We start from the raw sequence: 23,445 nt of genomic DNA on the forward strand, positions 1-23,445 counted from the left end.
ATAAAACAAGAACAAATAAATATTAAGCAAAGGTGTTTTCTTTATGTTTATATGTTCAATAAAACCATAAACCAACCAATCTTCCTCCAAGCAATCTCCTTTTTGGCCCGGTCTCGGTATACGTAGCTCGCCATGTCGTACAGCTTCGGGTGCCTGCCAACGGATCAAGCTACTCTCCATTGCTATGCTACACGTTCTAATCTGCACACGATATGGGTGTACTGTATTGCAACCGCTTCCGGTGTTTTGCCTGCTGTGTGTTTGGTGACGTGGACTATCTCTCCACCGATTGGTTGTCACTGACGCGATGGCGCCAAACGTTCAATCCAGCAAACGCTGACGACATGGGCGAAGTAGCAAAATGCTCGCTGGAAACATCCCAACGGCCGGCACACTAAGTCCCTTGACTACAATGCAACGCCGGAAATGCCTCCCCCCAATGTTAGTCCCACCAAGATTGTCGCCACCACAAGGTGACACAATTCTCAGTTGCCTTTTATAGAACAAGCAACAAAGCAAACTAGCAGACGAGATGGCTACGTTACTCAACGTGCCATACGCGTAAGCCGTGAAAATGTCGTTCTCCTTTCTGTTGACGATGGCAGCCGAGAGAGGCACGGACATCGATTATGTGATTTATCAAGATGGAGTTAATTTGTCATTTAGCACAGTAGTGTTAACACTTTTATTGAAGCAACATCTTGATAAAAACAAGTTTCAAGTATTTAAAAACAAGTTCTCCCCTCGCAGACAAGCTCTGGGGAGAGGCTGCAATTTTTGTCGGTGGAAACGACGACGTCAAGACGCATTTACGTCAAAACAGAGCATGCGCATGCCACACTCAGCCTTGCCATTTCGATTGAAGTGATACATGACGCTCGTTCAGATTGACGAAAGGAATATACAACCCCTGTGATTCCAAGTGAAATTTCATTCGGGTTCAGCCTTTTCATTCCGATTGAGGTGTTTATATGGAGCATTTTCATTCTGTTTGGCCGTTCGGTAGGGTTGGGCGGTATTACGGTATCCCGGGGGGTGTCCAAATATGGCAACGGTGTCACTTTCAATGCTGTCATAAAAAAACAACAACATTTTTTTAAAAACTGCAGCGTATAATGACCTATTATGATATTAAACATATTTTTTTGATAACATGACATTTGTAGTCAAAAATATTAATACTATAACAATTAATATTACTATAACAGTTTAAAATCAATAGTAAGCTGTTAGTCATGTGACAGTAACATGACCGCTCATAAGACGGAGCGAGACAAAATGGTCAGCCGGCACAGCTCGGTTAAGCGGTCCCCTAAAAAGAAAAAAAAATGCAATTGCTACAATTTGGCAGGAAAAGTTGATGAGGACTGTATACAAAATGTGCATGAGGACTGTAACGGTGTGTGATGGAATATACTTTGCATCTCCTGTCTCATCTGAGGAACAATGTCCCCCGCTCACTGCTGCAAAGAGATGAGTCCACAATCGTTTACCAATTACTGGTGCTATTAAGTCCATATGACCTCCAGAAGTGTGTCACAAAGTTCTTTTATTTATACAAAAAAATAATAATCGGTAAGTGATTTCGTTTTTCGTCCATGGACACGCATCAACCCAAGACCTCAGCACGCAGGTGAGTGTGTATGTTGTGTGTCGCGTAGACGTCGAGTATGCAGCCACAGCGGTGCGAGACGTTTATGCGGGTCCACGAGGAAACAGTTTAGACTGAGCTTGGCTCCGCGGCGTGCCACGTCACACACACTTCAGCCAAATACGTACTGTCAGAGTGACATTTAAATGCACTTAGTCACACAAAAGATTATTACAAATGCAACATTAGCAGGTGAAATGTGGAGATGGTAAAAACGGTGTCAAAATTTGAATACCGCCCAACCCTACCATTCCGATTCATTTTAATCGGAAGTGATAGTTGATAGCTCATGTGTGACTGTTTAAAGTTATTTTAAAGTTAAGAGAATCACTGTACCTTGTTGCTGAGTTCATTAAGAGTCATGCGGTGACTTCTCTCTAGTTTTTCCTTTTCATCGTCCATGTTCTGTTGATACTGTTTCTTCAGAGAGTCAACCTCTGACTGCAGTGATTCAATTAGCCGGGTCTTCAGCGCCACTTCCTTTTTTAATGTATAGTTGTCTTGCTTGAGGTCCTTGGAAATACATCAGAGAGACAGAAAAACACACTGTTTCTAAACAAAAACTTTCACAGTGTACATGAGATATCATTGGTAATCTTAACTAGACATTCCAAATTTCTGACAGCTCAGCAATCCACTACCATTTATTGGAAATTGCACAAGAAATCTCTAGTAAGTTTGAAGACAATCTGATGAATTCTGTAGAGGAGTTCGTTAAAATAAGACCCCTATATAACAAATTCCAAAGAAAATCAAAATTGCACACTTCCTGACTTTATTTGTACCTTAAGGGATGTTACATATGGCTCCAAATTTTCCTAGCTCTAGGTGAAACGTACAACCAGAAATGGTTCACTATTAAGATTTTTATTTTTTTTTTTTTATTCCTGAGCCTGAACTCTATTCTGGGAAGCAGTGGCGCAGTGTCCAACATGCCGATTCGTTGTCCGACCGACATCAAGCCATTACTGTTAGATTTTTCGCCGTGGGAAGGGTGAGCGCGCTCAGCAGCCGGCGACACATGCAAATTAATTTTTGTCGACTTAGGCAAATGGCCACTGGCCGGAAAATGGACTGGGCATTTGGGAAACTCATGAAATTCCCGATGGCCAGTCGTCCCCAAGTGTCAGGTCTTCATCTTTCACTATGCATCTTTATTATGAATAGTACAGTATAGCACTGTGGGTTGCAGTCCCCTCTAGTGCTGCAGCTATCGAATATTTTGGTATTCAAATATCCTACACAAAATCTATTATATAATCGGGTATTTGGATAAAAATAAAATATTTTATAATTTATTTATTGTAATTATGAATACACAAGGCATTAAAAATATATTTCCACTTAATAATTAATCAACTTAAAAAATATATATATATATTTTAACTTAAATTTAAATTGTGCTCAGCAGAAGATTATTTTCTTCCCAAGAAAGTTAGGGAAATTTTAGATAAATCTCCCCCCATGGATTTTGGACTTTCTGTTAAATATTAGGCCACCTCCCTCTCTACCCACTCTTAAAACACATCTTTGTTCATTGCCGTTTGACTCGGCCTGAGACTCATCATTGTTTCAATGTTTTATGGTGCCTGCTGTATTTTGTTATTAATTTATTGTGATTTTTTTTAAACTTATTTACTTACCTGCTTGTGTTATTTTATTTACTTATTCATTTACCAACTTATGATATTTATTAATTTATTTGGCATTATTTTATTTGACCAGTTTTTATTCCATGACTGATTTTTACTCCATGTACAGCACTTTGTATAAAATGAAGTTCTGAGTGGAGTAGTTGTTGGTCTGAGACAAAGTAACATCAAAACCACCTTTGTGATTTTGCCGACTACAACTGTGCACACTGAGTACAGTTTGTTAAACAGATCTCTAGGAACGGCAACTGCATCAAAGTGTGCAATCCTCACGTTGATTAAACTGCATTTGAAAAGTAATCTAATGGCTCTTGCTGCAGCCACTAGCACCGTTAGCACACAAACACTGTTAGATGCCCTAAACACTGGCAACAGACACCGTGCAATACAACACCAGCGTAATTAAGTCTTTTTTTAGTGCCCTAAATTGGCGATTGAACGTGATTTAAAGGACAAAGTTGTTTTGTTGACTTTTGCAATAGTTTATGCCGGCAATATGAACGGCAGACACACATTCTGCAAGACAAGTAAAGTCATCTGTTGTGCTGCGACAGGCAAAACGCTCCCGGGAACAACTTCAAAATAAAAGTGTTTCTTGACATTGCGCTCCGCATATTACTAGGTATGGGAAGGTTTATTTTGGTTAGCCTTCTCTCCGCATTGGCAGTGTTTTGCCATCCATCCATCCACTACCGCTTACCTGGGGCCGGGTCGCGGCTTTAGGAGGGAAGCCTGGACTTCCCTGTCCCCAGCCACTTCAACCAGCTCTTCGGGCGGTATCCCAAGGCGTTCCCAGGCCAGCCAAGAGACATAGTCTCTCCAGCGTGCCCTGGGTGGCCCCCGGGGCCTCCCGCTACTGGGACATGCCCAGAACACCTCTCCAGGGAGGCGTGCAAGAGGCATCCGAAACAGATGCCCAAGCCACCTCAACTGGGTCCTTTCCACGCGGAGGAGTAGCTGCTCGACCCCGAGTTCCTCCTAGATGACCGAGTTTCTCACACTAACTCTAAGGGAGCGCCCGGTCACCCTGCGGAGGAAACTCATTTCGGCCACTTGTATCCGGGATCTTGTTCTTTCGGTCACGACCCACTCACTCGTGTACAAGACTCCAAGATACTTGAACTCCTCCACTTGGGGCAGAATCTCATCCCCGACTTTGAGAGAGCATGCCATCCTTTTCCGACTGAGGACCGTTCCAGTGAGAGTTGGAGATCACAGCTTGATGAAGCCAACAGCACCACATCATCTGCAAAAAGCAGGCCACCAAACCGGACAGTTCCTATCGATACATGGTAGCGTTCCTGCAGCGTCAGACCGGCGCAGTCTACTAGCACCACAGCCTCCCGCAGCCAGGAGAGCCCACACCGCGATCTTGCTCAGCTACGAGCTGCTAAGTATGGCCAGTGCGGCAGGGGGACTAAACCAGCCAGTCTTAGTGGACAAGAAAAAGCAAGATGCCTTGTTTTGTTATTAACTATTAGCCGGCTACCGCAGTTAGCTCTGTTTGATGACTATTGTTTTGTTATTAGCCATTTGCCGCGGGATCACAGTTAGCTTAGTGTACCTGTGTATTGCTGCTTAAAGTTGTGCCTCAGAGCGTATGTTTTGTAACATCGGGGCTAATTTGCAAGCCAAGAAGGGCAAGACTCACAAGAGCACATTGACATGCTTGTCTATATTGCAAAAAATCATCCAACAAAGAAAATTCAGACCAATGATACGACAAACTTAAGAGTCATTCATAGAATAAAGTACACTTTCTAAATCCTTGTATGTCTTAATAGATATTTGCACTTTTCAATTTTAGTAATTTAAAAAGGTGTAGCTGAGTGCAACTGCAGCATTTGATGTTCATTTATACAGTTTATTTTTTGTGTAGTTTACTACCTCAAATTATTGTTGATGGTTATTTACACTTGAGTAGTTTACTACAAAATATAGTTCTGATTACTTGTATAGTTAACCACCTAAAATTTTATATTATTGAGGTTTCCTGTGTTTTTACCTCCGACAACCATAAATATTGTCATTGTGGCATTTTTAAATGACTTATTCTTTTGTTTGTGTTAATTACAATTTTTTTGCATGTGAAAAAGTGATTGTCTTTTTTTCATTTTCTGATTAGGAATGGGCGAGTGCTAAGGTTGTTTAAAAAAATCTATTCTGCGATATATCGTGATATTACAGCGCACAATTCTCGTATCAATTCAATATGCAGCTGAATCATTTTTTTAAGATAAATTTTTGATGGAAATGTTTAAAAAATATATATATTAATTAGTGTTAGGGTTCACATTTTAAGCATGGAAGAATGTTATATTAATGGAAGATTAAGCCTTAAAATTGGATTTCAATTTTGTTCAAACATGAAACCGATTGCAACTTGTTTGTTAAATACAGGGGCTCACAGTTATACGCCTTAAGTACATTTCATACATCTTAGTGTACATGTAAAAGTTTACTGATTAGTATTTTCTGAATTTCGAGTATAGATTTGTAACGGGATTAATCGGTATTGAATCATGACCTATTAATTGTGATACAGATCGAATCAAGGTACTAGGCAACTCACACATCTAGCGAGTACCAGGTATCGGTATTGGGCCGATACCCGACATATTTCTTGGTATCCGTACTTGCAACGCATATCGATTCTAGTATCGGCCCCTGCTCTTGTGGCTGTTTTTCGGTCAGGAACTAAAAGCTGAAATGGTTATTTTGCATTTATTGACCGCCCACAGGTAATCTTGAGTACAAAAAATCTGAGGGCTTTTTCCTGCCTCGAGACAGTACTCGTTTATTTAAGGTTTTAGCATAGCGGACGCACAGGCTACTTTTAATTTAACCACTTACGTCACTAACGCAAGGAAAGGAAGAAGAAGCGGATTGTACTTATTTGATTTAAGCAGCAGGAACGAAGGAATTAAAGACAAATTGAAGATGCGGGCGAGCGGAATGCGGAAGTTTCCGTAGGTGAACCTGCAGAGGGATTATTACCGGAGAAAGACAGTGCCCGTGGCAAACGAGGCCGAGGGTACGGCCAACTCGCGGGAGTCTGGCCGGCCCGGTGCTGTGGGGCGACCGGCAGTGGCACTTGCGGTGAGCGGGCAGCCGGTGGCTCGGCCGACCGTCCGCCTCCGCTCCCACCCCACGTCGACTATACCTGGTCCAGGCCGGGCCGCAACTGGCGTGGGGTTCTTCTGTTGCCGCAGCAAACGACACGATACATGAATATGTATATGTTATTTTAGCGTGATCTGAAGGCTGCGATGTTACGTTTTAACTGGCTCCCGATTTAAGATGTGGCTTGTAGGGCAATAATCCAGTAGCTAATGTGTTTCGTGTCTGCACATTCATCACATTCATTTTTTATTAACCTGTAACACGAAAGCATAACATGCCTTCAAAATACCCTATTTTATTTGCCTTATTACTGGTCAACTGCTCCAAATTCATAAATGCATAATCACTGCCCTGGCGTATAATGTAAGTGTACAATTTGAAAAAATTAACTGTTGATTTAAAAAAAAAAAAAAAAAAAAAGGGAAACCAACTGTTTTTTCATCCACTAGTCGATCCACTAGTCAAGGTCTCCTCGGTTGGCAGAGGAGAGGTAAAAAATATTTTTTTTTCTTCACAACCTATAGCAATAAAAAAAAAATTAAAAAAAAACTTGGTAATCTTTTTCTTTTTCTTCCTTTTTTTTATGTGTGAAAATGTTTTCTTTTTGTCAAATATAGAAATTGTAAGGTTTGTAAATTGGAGCACACACAACACACACACACACACACACACTTGTATATGTAGTTCAAAGTTTGGTTTTGTTACATTTGAATTGTAAATAGTTATATACTTGCCAATAAAGTTACCATCAAAATACATTTATCTGTGTTGGTTATGTCGTTGTAAAGAAGGAAAGCACTCTTTAGATGTCACAAAAGCAAAAAGTATTAGTGTCAAAGTCAAAATTTAGCTTGAAATGAACTTTTCACAATAACCTCTTTTCTCCATTTTCTAGTCAGAAAAGGGAAAAACTTGGCTACGTTCTACTGCAGATTACTAAATAATGGAAAGTTAGAAAGAAGCTTTTTTTCCTAATGAAAGAAGGGAGTTTCATCTTTCTTTTGGTATGTTTTATGTTCATATAGCTGTAGAACACTATTCTGTGGGCCTTGCAAAATCAGTGAAAATCCTTAAAAATGTCTGGCAAGGAGAAAGTGGGCTGGCAGTGAATGAGTTAAAAGGAAGTTGTACTACCACACACATATTTTGATTGGGACATTTTTTCCCTGGCCACTGGATTATTTGTTTCATTTTATTGATCTATTTTTTAAATGTATTTTATTGTGTGCTCTATGCAAAATTACTTTTATGAGCAATTTGGAAAAATATAATTGCCATTAATTTCAAGCAATATGATCAAGCAATAGGATAATAAGGAAATCTATAATGTGGATCATTGTTTAAAAATAAATAAATAAATAAGTACTAATGGTATCAGCACTTGGTATCGGTGAGTACTGAAGATTTGAGTATCGTATCGGTCTAAAAAAAGTGGTATCGAACATCCCTACTGATTATTAATAATTGAATGTATTTATTTGCGGTTCTGTCTAAAATAAATATCTATGTAATTTTAAAGTATTTCTTTTTTATCTCCGCTGTATCAAAAATGGCATTGAGTATCGAGTATTTTCCTGAGTATCGATATCGAGTTTGAAGTTTTGGTATCGTGACAACCCTATACGCGTTTTTGTAGCCGTAGGTCAAACGTAGCAGGCCAGGGCTCCTAAAACCCATGTAAGGGCCGCTACAGACCCACATTTTAGTACTCCTGTATGGCGACTTCAAAATATAAAAATTTTCGCCATGCCAGATGTGTTTGTAAAGTCTGGTGAATGAAAATTCACGTTAAGTATCTCAAAAATTCAATTGTTTGCCAAGAAGTATAAGAATTCCCACAGAAACAATAAGGCATTGCAGCGGCAGCACCGCCGCCACTGCTCGGGCCTAATAAGAATTTCCGACAGAAACAATAGGGACCTCGCAGCAATCGCTGCTCGGGCCCTAACAACAGCTGCGAGCAGCTACAAAGTGCCCTAGAAACCCTGGCCACGTTGGGGTACTGCTGCATAGGTCAAGGACCGTATAAAATCGAAATGTTTTTGCCCAGCCTTGTGTGTGCAAAGTTTCATTAAAAGGCCAGAAGTGGTGCACAATTCCCAAAATAAAATAAAAATGGCAGACTTCCGGTTAGGTTTGATGATCTGAATACTTTATGGATGCACTGCATACTGTTTCTGTGATTAACTTGTATCCAGTCCCGGACATACCGTTCCACTACCAGACAGGCTTCAGCTCACCTGTGACCATGAAAAGCATAAACTGTAGAAAATGAATGGATAACTTTAGAATGTCATACCTCCAGCTCACTTGTCATCGCTATTCTCTGTTCATCAAGCCGAGTGTGCGCTTCTGTTAGCTGATTAAGCAGATCCAAGCCAGCTTGGGCAGCCTGCTGGACTTGCTCCTCCTTTTGCTTCAGTTGGCCCCGGAGAAAGTGTATCTCATCGTCTGTGGCTGTGTCAGACATCTGATGAGACAAATATTTCTGAATTCAGGGTTTCAACTTCAAATTAAAGCTTAGCACAAGAACATATTTTGTATGTTTGGTGCAGGATTAGGCACAGTCATTGATGGTTGATTGTCTGTATGTGTATTGCTACATTACGGATGTCGCGATGACGTTTTTTGTAACCAAGTCAGAGTCACTTGATTTTGAGTATCGGTCAATAGTCAGAATGTGATACCTCAGCAATGTATCAGTACATATAGTCTCAATGACCTTAACTTTTTTCATTTGAAAAAAGTATCCCGAAATATACCTTTTTTATTTTATATGTGCAGTAGTGGCTCAAACCAAGTAAACAGAACTTGAATATTTTAACAACATACCAGTGGTGAAGGACAACATAAAAATGAAACCAAATTATATTTATTTTTTTTTTATTTTTTTTTTTCCTGGGAGATCTCAGTATTGATCATTTGAAATGTCATCATCATTGTTCTCCCTTTTTTTTTTTTGTATGTGTGTTTGTGCGTGTGTGCGTGCGTGTGTGCGTGCGAAAAAAATAAAATAAATAAATAAGAATTCCCATACCGTTCACCTAAACCAAACACTTCAAAATCCAACCAGAGTCGTGGGGCCGCCAGGAGACCCGAAGGGGGACCAAAGAAAAGAAAGAAAAGCGAAGCCCAGCACCGACCAGACACCACCCACCGGGCCACTAACCTTCACCAACCCCAGAGACATCTAAACTCCAACAAATCAGGGAAACCTCAAGGGCCCAAAGGAGAAACTGAGGAAAGGTAGAAAGGACAGACGAAGCAGAGTGAGATCCACAGACACCAGCCTCCACCGAATCAATGACCTGAGGGAGAAACAAATTGTGTCTGAGTCTCGATAGATGCTGGTGTGGTGGATCTAGCATGCATGAAAATCTCCACCAAAGAGGGGAGCCGTCGACCCCCGCCAGGACAGAGCAAGCGCAACACCTCAGGGCCCCCCAGGCCGCGGCCGCGCCAAAGGACGACCCCCGGGCCCCGCAGGGGCCACCGGCCGGAGAGCAAACCCCGGAGCAGGAGCGCCCCCCACCCCAACGCGGCCCGCGCCCCCAACCCAACGCAGCAGGACGGGGCACTGCAGGCCCACCAGGCACCCCACCGGCCCACAACCCCCGCTCCCCCCAACCGCCCCCAGGTCTCCAAATCCCCAGACGCCCCTCCCACCCCAGCACCCCCCACCCCGGCACCCCCACCACCACCCCCCCACCAACCAAGCCGCCCCCGCCCCCCGCCCCCACCCCCACCAACCGACAGCCCCCGACCCCAGACCCCGGGGACACACCGCACCCAGGCATCCGCGCCGAAGAGGGGGCCGGGCAGCGGAGCGGAGAGGGCACCCGCGCCCACCCCACCACGCGGAGGGACGGAACACCAGGGGCAGAAGGGGAGATGGGGGCACCGGAGGACGGGCGGCATCCCCGAACCCCAGGCCCAGCGGGGAGAGGCCCCGGTCGTCACCCCAACGATCTAAGTGAAAAAACTAACCCTGTTACTAAGTTCGCCAGCTCGCCGACTGGCGAACTCTACCCCTAAACCGTGAGTGTGACCCCACCCAGTGTATATACATAAGTGTGTGTGTGTGGTGCATTAAAATTGGGGGCAGGTGAACCGGAGCAGAGGGAAATGATATCCCCCCCTGCTCCGATCCACCCGCCCCTCAGGCATGTCAATGAGCGTATGTGGTGCATTAAAATAAGTTAATGGGGGGGGGGTGCACACGGACAGGCGACCGCAGCACTGCTCCATACCGCGGCCGCCCCAACCGATTTGCTTTGGGGGTGGAGGGGCGGTAGGCTACTTCGTTCCCAGCCTCCGCTTGTGGACACTGGATAGGCACGCACACACCGTGGCATGTAAAGCGTCAATACAAAATTCGTTGCAGAACCGAAACCCTGCGGTCCATTAGGGCGTATTGTCCTGTGCAGGGAGGACACATTGCTTATATACAGGAAATGCGGCCCTGGTTGAGGACTGGTAGGCATGATGGGAGTCAACTGAAAGATGACGTCTTAGTGCTTTTGCTTCAAGAAACTGCTACCTATAGTGATTGTACGGGAGGCAGGTCAGAGTGAGTTACGCAACAATTTGTGAATGGATTGTGCATGCTTGGGCTGCTTGGTGTCTGTCTGCACTGTTGTTCGAGCTCAAAAAGTTTTTAATTTTTTATTTTATCATTTGAAAATGCCAGAATTTGCACATTATTTTATATATTTACCCGTCTGATGACATTGTTTTTAAAATAAATCGGACTCTATGTTTAAGCAGTTACTCTTTTTATTTTTTTTACTTGTACTTATTTTTGGTTACTCTACCCACCTCTAGGTATGAATAGTTAAAAGTCTGGGAGTCACCCTTGACAGTACAATCTTTTCCAATCCCAAATCAGCAACATTACCCAGTCCGCATTCTTCCACGTATGTGTAATATATGGGGCTGGGTGTGTATTGCCAACAACCTCATGATACAATGCGTATCACGATACGATACGGATCGCAATACATATGGATCCCAATACATGGTCTTTAAGACGATACATATCCCGACATTTTACATTGCTTTACAAGCATTCTCTATAACCTATTATAACCCTCTGTGGCGATGGTCGAGCAGTCATGGGAGGTGGTGTCCAATGACATTCCGATGAACAGAGTCTGCTGAGAGGGAACAAGAGAGGACTTCTCCAGGTTGACCTTGAGCCCAAGTCGTAACACATGCTGCAGAAGTGTAGACGTGTCTCGGATTGACTGATCCCTGGACGGTGCGCATATCAGCCAGTCGTCCAAGTAAGGGAGCACCTTCATGCCCCTCGACTGCAGGGGTGCAAGTGCCACCTTCACTACACGTGTGAACACTCTGGGAGAGAGTGACAGCCCAAATGGACGAGACGGGGCCGGCGTCGGAAATGAATCCTGTACCCATGAGACAAGGTTGAAAGCACCCATGGGTCCGAAGTGAGGGCAGCCCAGTAGTTGAGCTAGAGACAGGAAAACTAACCGACTGACGGCCCTTTGGGATCAATCCCTGGCCTTCCCGGATTTAGGGGTCCGGCAGGGACGGGACGTGGTGTGTGAAGTTCGGGGCTGACCATGGGGCAAAACTCCACAGGCGTCTGTGACATGTCCCCGTGAGAGACGACGAGGCCCGTATTCCCCCCATTAGGCCGAAAGGATTGCACAGTACGTGACAGAGGGGCGGCCGGGAGAGCAGTTCCTCCCCGAGTTTGATGGAGCATAGGGCCTGGCAAGGCTAGCAAACGTATGCCTTGCGTCATTAGCACGCATTGTGCATTCCAGCGCTCCTGTCGCTGCCGAATCGAAAACTTGACTCGGCACCACAGGGAGATGACGCAGTTCCTTCCGGGAGGGCTCTCACAATGGCGATTGAGCCAACCAGACCTGATGGCGCGCATGGATAAGCAAAGACATACTACAGCCATGCTACCTCGAAAGGAGGGATAAATCCCTCAGCGCCATGTTACGGAACGATGTAGCCTCATCTACTTCGTTGTCTCTCAAAGCTGCGGAGAGAGCAAGTAGGAGATGTGCCTGGGCGTTGGCCAGCCGTGCTACCACTGTCGCCGCGTTGTGCGACTTGGTAACTAGTTTGTCCAAGGGCCACTGAGGGCTAGGGCATCTCACAGCCTCTCTAAGGCCGTCCTCCGGGTAGACGATGAGTGAAGCCTCTATATCAGGCATACGGTTCAAACCAATAGGATTCAGAAACTGCATGTTTGCCAGGGCACTACCGTCCGCCAGGAACCGAGGATAAACACTATAATTGGACCAGCAGGAATGAAGGTCTGTCAAAAAAATACGAGATTCCGGGATCCAAAAAGACTCGGTTGAGTAGTCCATCGGAGAGAGGCCACACTGAGTAGGAGGCTGAGAAAAGCCAGACGTGTCCAACTTTAAACGTTGGAAAGCGCTAAGCATAACAGTGCGCACCAATTCTGCTCCAGCTGAAAAACGTTCAGAAAGAGGAGAAGAGGGCAGTGGTAACTTGAGATTCAATCTTTATCACGACTCATAGGTCACGATTCGATTCGTCCATCCATCCATCCATCCTTTTACTACCGTTTATCCGTGGTCGGGTCAGGGGGGCAGCAGTTTAGGAGGGAAACCCAGACTTAACTCTCCCCAGCCACTTCAACCAGCTCCTCCAGCGGGATCCCAAGGCGTTCCGAGGCAAGTCGAGAGACATAGTCTCTCCAGCGTGTCCTCGGCCGTACCCGGGGCCTCCTGCCGGTAGGACATGCCTGGAACACCTCTCCAGGGAGGTGTCCAGGAGGCATCCAAACCAGATACCCGAGCCACCTCAACTGGCTCCTTTCAACATGGAGGAGCAGCGGCTCTACTCAGAGTCCCTCCCGGGTGACAGAGCTTCTCGCCCTAAAATGCCATTCTAAAATCCCATGGGCTCACCACCGGTGGGAGGGGGCAAAGTATTTATAATATTATATATATATATATATATATATATATATTAATATTATATATACATATATATATATATATATATAAATATTATATATACATATATATATATATATATATATATATATATATATATATATTATATATATATATTTTACATATATTATATATATATATATATATATATATTATATATATATATTTTACATATATTATATATATAAATATATATATATATATTATATATATAAATATAATATATATATATATATATATATATATATATATTATATATTTAATATATATATATATATATGAAAATAAAAAATATAAATATATATATGAAAATAAAAATATAATAAATATTTTATAATAATAATATTATTTTAATTATTTATGATAAATGTAATGATAGTAAAAAAATTGGCATAATTTTTTTCTGCGTTTTGTTTTTCGGCCAAGCATTTCTCATTTTCAGTTTTCGGCCCAAAATTTTTATTTCGGTGCATCCCTAGTATACGTGGCTCTGTATATATCTACTTGGTGCTCACCTTCTGCTTTATGTTAAACTCAAAAGTTGTTTATTTTGTATGTAAAATATTCACAGGGACACAACAGAAAGGTTAGCTAAAGATTGTTGGCTAGGTGACCTACCTGTCTCGAATATACCTGCTGCCTCGGGCTGTGTTTTTAAATGTGTTGACTAATCATATTGATAATTGTTGTCATGAGCTGTGAATTAGGACAGACTACTACTAGGAACCTGAAGAGTAATGTGTATCTTCTAAACTATTTTGATAGCACCAGTAATATTTTTTTTCTGGCTTTCAAATTACACTTCCACTCCTGACTCATTCCACCTTTATTCATATTATGTTTAATTTAACCCTGAAAATAAAAGGGTATTGTTTTTGACAAAAAAAAAAAGTGCAGTTTTGTATTTTTTTAGGTACCGATTTGAGAACCGTTTAAGCACCGGAACCGTACAGAGAAGTCACCGGTATCAGATAAAACCAAACAATACCCAACTCTAGTCATGGGTGTAATTCTCTCTTTTCAGCCTCCCTTACAAATACCTCAGAAAACTCCAGTTGGTCCAGAATTAAGCTGTCTGTATCATATTTCAAACTCCCTCCACCCAAGACATCACCCCCGTCCTCCACCAGCTCCACTGGCTCCCAGTTCGCATCAAATTTAAAATCCTTTGTTAGCATTCAAGGTCATGAATGATGAGGGACGTAACGATATCCAAATCCCACAATACAATATTATCACGATATGAACCTCACGATACGATATACAGTACATCACGATATTGTGGTGGTGTTGGCAATATTTAAAACAAAGCTCATACTACTTAATATACAATACTCACGATCCACACCCCGATTCAAAGAGGTTCATCTCCAGAGCGCGAGCAAGTTCACGTCTCTAATGACGAGGTGACACGGAGAATGGTGAGGTAAATAATATTTGCCCTTTGCTACATTGGCTCAGCCAATGTCTGTCAAAATTGCACTTGGGGAACATTGGAAGCCGTTTGGCAGGAAGGCGGGACCCACGTCGCCATCTCACGAAAGGATTTCGCTGCCTCATCGCCGTCGGGGGACTTTCGCGAGAGAGAGCGGGCACTGGTTCACTCACTACTGGCTAAGGGGGAACTCCGCTCTTTCTCTCGCAAAGGTCCACCGCCGCCTGATCGGGGCCTGTCATGCTGCTTCCGCAAGTGGCGAGCCGGCAGGCTCCGTGTAAGGACGGTCGTGTGGGAAGCGGCAACAGAGTTTGCCGAGGCCGGCGAGACAAAGAATAATGTAATTAATTATGCCTGTTGTAATGGCATTTTGTACATAAAGGTGGCATTTGGTGATCATCTATTTTCTTAACCTGAAAAGCAAACAAGCATGTAGCCTATCAATATTTCTTAAGGTGCAGATATGAAAGACAGTGTGTAGACAGAAGCAAGTGGCGCAAGAAAGAGCCTTGGCCACATCGAACTCATTTTGTAAACAAAAGCTCTTGGAATCAGGCGAGCCTTGGCCTATTATGTATAGTTGAAACATTAACTTTGCTTGAATGTAAGAAAATAAAAGTGTAAGTGCACTTAAGTAATTATTACATTCATTCAATATACATTCAAATCATGTATTGAAAATATTCAATGAAAATTATAGTCTAATAAATGTTCAAAAAATATTTTAAAGACATTAAAGAACATCTAAAAGCATGAGTTATTTTTGGGGGAGAAATATATTGAAGATTATTGGGGGACTAGTGCAAAGACAATTTAGTATGGATTGGATCGGTATCGGCAGATACTGAACCCAAGGTATCGTATCGAATCGGTAATGAAAAAAGTGGATCGGAGCATCCCTACCCTCTGTGCTCGCCCGACCCATGGTCATGGCTCCAGACTTGCTTTGCCAGTCGATGCTTGTTGCAAACAGTTCTTGTAAGTTGTTACAGTAAAATATCTTGCAAATATATCTTGAGTTACTATCAATCTTTACGTCATATGAATCTACAGTATGCAAATTGAGACGATTGTACATCAGCAAATATGGCCATGCTGCACCTCCCTAAAAATGGTGCAACCAAATCCTGTTCAGTGCGACCAACTGAAAAAAATTGTTTAAAAGTTAGTGGAGAGCCCTGCAGACACCACCGACCCCCCTCCCTAGACAAATTCATTTCTGTCGGGCCCTGACACTCCGGGAACAATGTGAAAAAAAATAATCTACCGATTTTTCACAACCCAAAGTCGGCATGCCCCTGCTGCTGAAAAAAATCCTAGAGGAATGGGATGCTCTTCCTGCCTTTTAAACTTTATTAAAGCAGCCTCACCTTTCATTTCATTTGTTTCCCTGCAACACAGAACTAAAACAGAAGTGGATTTGAGCGGTTCGGCGGGCGGACGAGTCAAAGGTCCACATTTTATTATCAGGAAAGGGCAGCACACAAGTCTACAGTAGTCCAAACCTTTTTCCCTTGGAAAAACTTACATGGGTGTCAAGTCAAACCAACATTAAATCTAAAGTTTACAAATTCAATTTACTAATTTACAATTTCCTATGGACCACCATAGATTAAATAATGCGATCTTAATTTCACGACCGACTCGCAAAGCTATTTATGAATGGAGAGCTAAGCCTCATTCATTAAAATGGGAGCACACGACCAGGCAAGCGGTGAACACATTTTTTTTAAGCCAAAATCGTTACAAATCCATCCACAAGTACCTTTTAAATTGTAAATATAGTTCAGCATTGTTGTAAAACATTATATTTATTGTATATACACTGTATTTTTATGACTTTGGCGAAGACTAGCGGGCATCTCTTGCCTCGCTTGCGTAAAATAAGGAAATGGGCGTATTCCACGGCAATGCTTGCTTCGTTGCTGCCTGTGTGCAACCTAGAATTCAGATACACAATCAAGCGACGGGATCAATGATGGGATGTCGCCTTTTTTTTTGAAGTGCCACTTTTTTTTTAACTCTTTTACTGCCAAAAACATTAAATGACGTTTAGTAAAAACCTACGGAGGAGCGCCAAAGACGTTAAAAGACGTTCACCAAGTTTTTCTGGGGGGGGGGGGGGGGGGACGGGTGGAGGAAAGCCTTGGCCAGCTGTGCTAAAAGTATCAAGCAGATCTAGTTAGTATAATGCCTATTTTTGGGCACTAGATGGCAGCGATGACTCTCTTTGGACAAGATTGGGTAGGCGTCAGTAGAAGACGTGAGGCGGAGCTAGAGTGTTGAGGGGAGAATGGCTGAGTAAGTGAAAATGGCGACCGGTTGCAAGCAGCTCACGCTTGAGCATTTTTTTCAAAGACGAAAAGCATCGACCATCGTCTGCACGTGAAGGGGCAATCGCAGTGAAACTAATCTGTTGTGCAAATTCTGCTGCATCCCCTTGCACGCAGGGGAGTGTTACAAAAAGAAAAACTGTATTTGAAACATCCACACAATTGTAAATAGTACCACGGTTGCACACATTTGTAAATAGTTTGCCAAATTGTTTTGTCAAATTGTTACACTGTTGAATGTAAATAAACGTATTTTGCTATCAAAAAAACACTTTTTCATTGTTGGTGGTAGTGTTTTACAGAAGTAAAGCACTGTTTCGGTGTTTGTGGCATCATTCATGGAAAAAAAAGGTGTCAAATTCACTACAGTGCATGAAATAATATCGTTTCACAAAAAGCTTGATTTCTCTGTATTTTGTTTCAAAACAGATCATTTGGGTGAAACTAACCATTTTCTATTGTTGATTACTGAAAAACGGAATACGGTAGAAACAAACTTTTTTTCTGATGAAAGATGAGAGTCCAATCTTTCATTTGGTAGTATGTGTGTTTCCATAGTCCAAACACATAATTTTCTGTGGACCTTGAAAGATCAGTCAAAATGCTTAAATCGGCTGGTGCCCACAGCATCCCTTTTCTGAAAACGTCTGGCAGTCAAAGAGTTAATGTCCATATAAGTTAAACCAGTGAGCCAATCATACTGCTATTTTAAGAGATTGATGTGGGCCCAAGTTAGATATGTGCATGTCAATTTTGATGACGATTGGTCATAGTTGAAACGTTAAGCTTTTGAGCGTCTATGAGGAGGAAGGCTGAATGCCAATTTACACTATATATATATATATATATATATATATATATATATATATATATATATATATCAAAAATACTGTGGCGATTTTTAAAATATTTTCAGAGGTTAAACTGGGCATAAGACGTAGAGACGTGTGGGTGAATATTGGTGACCATTCATAAAGATAGGCGACATACACGCACATGAAGCGTTTTAGACAGTCCCATTTTCGAAGAGTTTCTCGTGGGAAAATGTGGACCCTTTCTTCATTCTTCTTTCTTTATTATTTAGCATCCGGATTTTGTGAAAACTTCAAGTGTTCAAAATTCGCCATCTAACCATAACTAGTAAAAGGGTTGAAAAACAATAATAATAAAGATAAGTGAAAGTATTAACTCACATTCACAACGTTGTTGTCGTCTTCTTCTTCTTCTTCTGCTTCTTCTGCTTCTTCTTCTTCTTCTTCTTCTTCTTCACAGAGCATCCTTTTCCTCCCTATAGACGAGGGGGGGCAGGGCTTGGTGCATTTGGCCAGCAGGGGCGCTGCTTTTAGACTCCAGTTTATACAAAGGCTCCTGACTGGCCCCAAGGATGTTCTGTGGAGACCATTAGCTCGATGCACTCTTCAGCGGTTGGGTTTATGTGGGCTGTATTTTAGTTTGTTTTTAATGGACTTGTCTCGCATGAGCACAGTTTCTCTGCCTTGTTTTTATCGGAGTGTTTTTAAAGTCTGGAACTTCCTGAAAAAACAGCGGGCGGAGCAGGCCGACTCACTGTACTGGCTCATGCAGGAACCTGTCCTCCAGGGAACCCTGCTGGACTACCCTAGCTGGGGGGGAGCGACTCTGTCCAAGACCCTTCAAGCTGCAGGGGTCACAACGCTTGGCAGAGTGGTGGAGCTGACCGGTCCCAGTCTCGAGGACCCCGCTCCGCTGGCCTCCGTTCTGGGGCTACATTCAGTGAGGGTCGCTGCACAGCTGCTAAACCACTGGAAAAGAAGACTGGCTGGACATGAGCGCTCCCTCCTCAGTCTGTATGGCAGTGGTTCCTTAATGCCGAACCCAGAGGACGGCTTCCCCCACATCGGCCTGCTCCCAGACTTGGGTGACTGCGGCGGCCCCCTGCTGGAGAACATTCCAGCAGTTTCTTTGGGAGCCGCGCCCGGAAAACAATTTTACCGAACAATGGTCAAGACCCTACACAGAAACAAACTTACCGGACGCTTGGACACTCCATGGAGGAGAGTCATAGACGCTAAACTGAAGCCAGCTTGGGGCACCTTATACAAGGCCCCAGTGGTCAAGAAACACGGTGATGTTCAGTGGCGGGTCCTCCACGGCATCGTGGCCGTGAACTCCTATATATCCGCGATAAATCCAGCTGTTGCGGATACCTGCCCCTTCTGTGGGCACAGGGAAACAGTATTTCACTGTTTCTATCAATGCGAGCGTTTACGATATGTTTTTGATTTTGTCGATAGGGTTTTTACTCTATGTAAAGTAGCTTTTCACAAGCACTGTATTATTTATGGTTTTAACCACAAGGGCCAGATCAAGAGGGAAAGCCGTGTTTTAAACTTTGTTTTGAGCCAGGCCAAGATGGGTGTGTGGTTGTCCCGAAAAAGGAAAGTTGACGATGGGGCAGAAGTTGATCCCACGGTTCTGTGTAAAAAGTTGATAAAGTCCAGACTTTTTATTGATTTTAGTTTTTACAAGAGAGCAGGAGATCTGGAGAGTTTTTGTGACATGTGGACTGTTAACGGGGCACTGTGCGATGTGAATGAAGAGGTGCTGTGTTTTAGTGATGTTCTGCTGTGAAAGCATTTTATTTTTTTGTCTATTTATTGAATTGTTCTTTGCCGACCTGTGTGTTTAGGAAAATAATGTAAATAAGAGCGGCAAATAAATGTATTTTTTCAAAATCAAATCAAAAAATCTTCTTCTTCTTCTTCTTCTTCTTCTTCTTCTTCTTCTTCTTCTTCTTCTTCTTCTTCTTCTTCTTCTTCTTCTTCTTCTTCTTCTTCTTCTTCTTCTTCTTCTTCTTCTTCTTCTTCTTCACTGTGCGATGTGAATGAAGAGGTGTTGTGTTTTAGCGATGTTCTGCTGTGATGGCCAAGATGGGTGTGTGGTTGTCCCGAAAAAGGAAAGTTGACGATGGGGCAGAAGTTGATCCCACGGTTCTGTGTAAAAAGTTGATAAAGTCCAGACTTTTTATTGATTTTAGTTTTTACAAGAGAGCAGGAGATCTGGAGAGTTTTTGTGACATGTGGACTGTTAACGGGGCACTGTGCGATGTGAATGAAGAGGTGCTGTGTTTTAGTGATGTTCTGCTGTGAAAGCATTTTATTTTTTTGTCTATTTATTGAATTGTTCTTTGCCGACCTGTGTGTTTAGGAAAATAATGTAAATAAGAGCGGCAAATAAATGTATTTTTTCAAAATCAAAATCAAATCTTCTTCTTCTTCTTCTTCTTCTTCTTCTTCTTCTTCTTCTTCTTCTTCTTCTTCACTGTGCGATGTGAATGAAGAGGTGTTGTGTTTTAGCGATGTTCTGCTGTGATGGCCAAGATGGGTGTGTGGTTGTCCCGAAAAAGGAAAGTTGACGATGGGGCAGAAGTTGATCCCACGGTTCTGTGTAAAAAGTTGATAAAGTCCAGACTTTTTATTGATTTTAGTTTTTACAAGAGAGCAGGAGATCTGGAGAGTTTTTGTGACATGTGGACTGTTAACGGGGCACTGTGCGATGTGAATGAAGAGGTGCTGTGTTTTAGTGATGTTCTGCTGTGAAAGCATTTTATTTTTTTGTCTATTTATTGAATTGTTCTTTGCCGACCTGTGTGTTTAGGAAAATAATGTAAATAAGAGCGGCAAATAAATGTATTTTTTCAAAATCAAAATCTTCTTCTTCTTCTTCTTCGTCGTCTTCTTCTTCTTCTTCGTCTTCTTCTTCTTCTTCTTCTTCTTCTTCTTCAATGCGAGCGTTTGCGTTCTGTTTTTGATTTGGTTGATAGGGTTTTTTGCAAAGTAGTTTTTCACGAGCACTCTTTTATTTATGGTTTTAACCACAAGGGCCAGATCAAGAGGGAAAGCCGTGTTTTGAACTTTGTGTTGAGCCAGGCCAAGATGGGTGAGTGGTTGTCCCGAAAAAGGAAAGTTGACGATGGGGCAGAAGTTGATCCCACGGTTCTGTGTAAAAAGTTGATAAAGTCCAGACTTTTTATTGATTTTAGTTTTTACAAGAGAGCAGGAGATCTGGAGAGTTTTTGTGACATGTGGACTGTTAACGGGGCACTGTGCGACGTGAATGAAGAGGTGTTGTGTTTTAGCGATGTTCTGCTGTGAAAGCATTTTATTTTTTTATCTATTTATGAAATTGCTCTTGCCGACCTGTGTGTTTAGGAAAAGAATGTAAATAAGAGCGGCAAATAAATGTATTTTTTCAAAATCAAAATCAAATCTTCTTCTTCTTCAATGCGAGCGTTTGCGTTCTGTTTTTGATTTGGTTGATAGGGTTTTTTGCAAAGTAGTTTTTCACGAGCACTCTTTTATTTATGGTTTTAACCACAAGGGCCAGATCAAGAGGGAAAGCCGTGTTTTGAACTTTGTGTTGAGCCAGGCCAAGATGGGTGAGTGGTTGTCCCGAAAAAGGAAAGTTGACGATGGGGCAGAAGTTGATCCCACGGTTCTGTGTAAAAAGTTGATAAAGTCCAGACTTTTTATTGATTTTAGTTTTTACAAGAGAGCAGGAGATCTGGAGAGTTTTTGTGACATGTGGACTGTTAACGGGGCACTGTGCGACGTGAATGAAGAGGTGTTGTGTTTTAGCGATGTTCTGCTGTGAAAGCATTTTATTTTTTTATCTATTTATGAAATTGCTCTTGCCGACCTGTGTGTTTAGGAAAAGAATGTAAATAAGAGCGGCAAATAAATGTATTTTTTCAAAATCAAAATCAAATCTTCTTCTTCTTCAATGCGAGCGTTTGCGTTCTGTTTTTGATTTGGTTGATAGGGTTTTTTGCAAAGTAGTTTTTCACGAGCACTCTTTTATTTATGGTTTTAACCACAAGGGCCAGATCAAGAGGGAAAGCCGTGTTTTGAACTTTGTGTTGAGCCAGGCCAAGATGGGTGAGTGGTTGTCCCGAAAAAGGAAAGTTGACGATGGAGCAGAAGTTGATCCCACGGTTCTGTGTAAAAAGTTGATAAAGTCCAGACTTTTTATTGATTTTAGTTTTTACAAGAGAGCAGGAGATCTGGAGAGTTTTTGTAACATGTGGACTGTTAACGGGGCACTGTGCGACGTGAATGAAGAGGTGTTGTGTTTTAGCGATGTTCTGCTGTGAAAGCATTTTATTTTTTTATCTATTTATGAAATTGCTCTTGCCGACCTGTGTGTTTAGGAAAAGAATGTAAATAAGAGCGGCAAATAAATGTATTTTTTCAAAATCAAAATCAAATCTTCTTCTTCTTCAATGCGAGCGTTTGCGTTCTGTTTTTGATTTGGTTGATAGGGTTTTTTGCAAAGTAGTTTTTCACGAGCACTCTTTTATTTATGGTTTTAACCACAAGGGCCAGTTCAAGAGGGAAAGTCGGGTTTTGAACTTTGTTTTGAGCCAGGCCAAGATGGGTGAGTGGTTGTCCCGAAAAAGGAAAGTTGACGATGGGGCAGAAGTCGATCCCACGGTTCTATGCAAAAAAATTGATAAAGTCCAGACTCTTTATTGATTTTAGTTTTTACAAGAGAGCAGGAGATTTGGATAGTTTTTGTGAGATGTGGACTGTTAACGGGGCACTGTGCGACGTGAATGAGGAGGCGCTGTTTTAGTGATGTTCTGATGTGAAAGCATTTTTTTTTTTTATCTATTTATTTAATTACTCTTGCCGAATTGTGTGTTTTGAAAATAATGTAGATAAGTGCGGCAAATAAATGTCATTTTTCAAAATCAAATCTTCTTAATTTTATATATATATATATATATATATATATATATATATATATATATATATATTATACGATCCTATACATTTAGAACATTTGAGACGGTACTTTGTAGAAACAGCATGATTTATGATGTTTTAAATTTATTTTAAATAAACAAGAGGACTTCACTTGCATTTTACAACTTGCATTAAATACATGTATACATTTTATGCTAAATAATGTTTACAGGCGTAAACTAGTATATTTTTGTTAAAGAATTGTACCTGTAATTCATCAAAAGATGCCTCTGCCAAATCTAATATTGGGGTCTAAAGAACTGAGCGATAAAAGAAAAAGGAAGCAGCACCTACCGTCCACTTAAAAAAGAAAGAACGTGATCGCCCCTCCAACCCCCCAGCTATCCAGTAGCCTATACAGATCAGTGCTTTATCGCCACCTTTATCTGTTAAGATTACTCTATTGATTTACAAGCATCCTTCCATCCATTATCTTCACGAGGGACTTAACTAAATATAATACGTAGCATATACCATAGAGTTTTTTCCCCTGT

At 41.9% G+C, this 23,445-nt stretch overlaps 1 protein-coding gene across 3 annotated transcripts in view; it reads right to left on the minus strand.

The window, feature by feature from the left end:
- Positions 1-23,445, minus strand: part of spdl1 (spindle apparatus coiled-coil protein 1) — an 85,524-nt gene that overhangs the window by 61,724 nt on the left and 355 nt on the right. The window contains exons 1-3 of one of the 3 annotated variants that reach the window (XM_077578493.1): positions 18,359-19,060; positions 8,726-8,896; positions 1,988-2,164 (exon numbers count right to left, since the gene is read on the minus strand). In XM_077578493.1, coding sequence (XP_077434619.1) covers positions 1,988-2,164; positions 8,726-8,896; positions 18,359-18,442 — 432 coding nt within the window. In that variant the 5' untranslated portion in view covers positions 18,443-19,060. Of the gene's footprint in view, positions 1-1,987; positions 2,165-4,003; positions 4,140-8,725; positions 8,897-18,358; positions 19,061-23,445 lie in introns of those variants that run through there. The other 2 variants (XM_077578494.1, XM_077578495.1) reach the window with 2 other exon arrangements.

Source organism: Vanacampus margaritifer, chromosome 10 (genome assembly GCF_051991255.1).
Source record: "Vanacampus margaritifer isolate UIUO_Vmar chromosome 10, RoL_Vmar_1.0, whole genome shotgun sequence".
NCBI classification, from domain to species: domain Eukaryota; kingdom Metazoa; phylum Chordata; class Actinopteri; order Syngnathiformes; family Syngnathidae; genus Vanacampus; species Vanacampus margaritifer.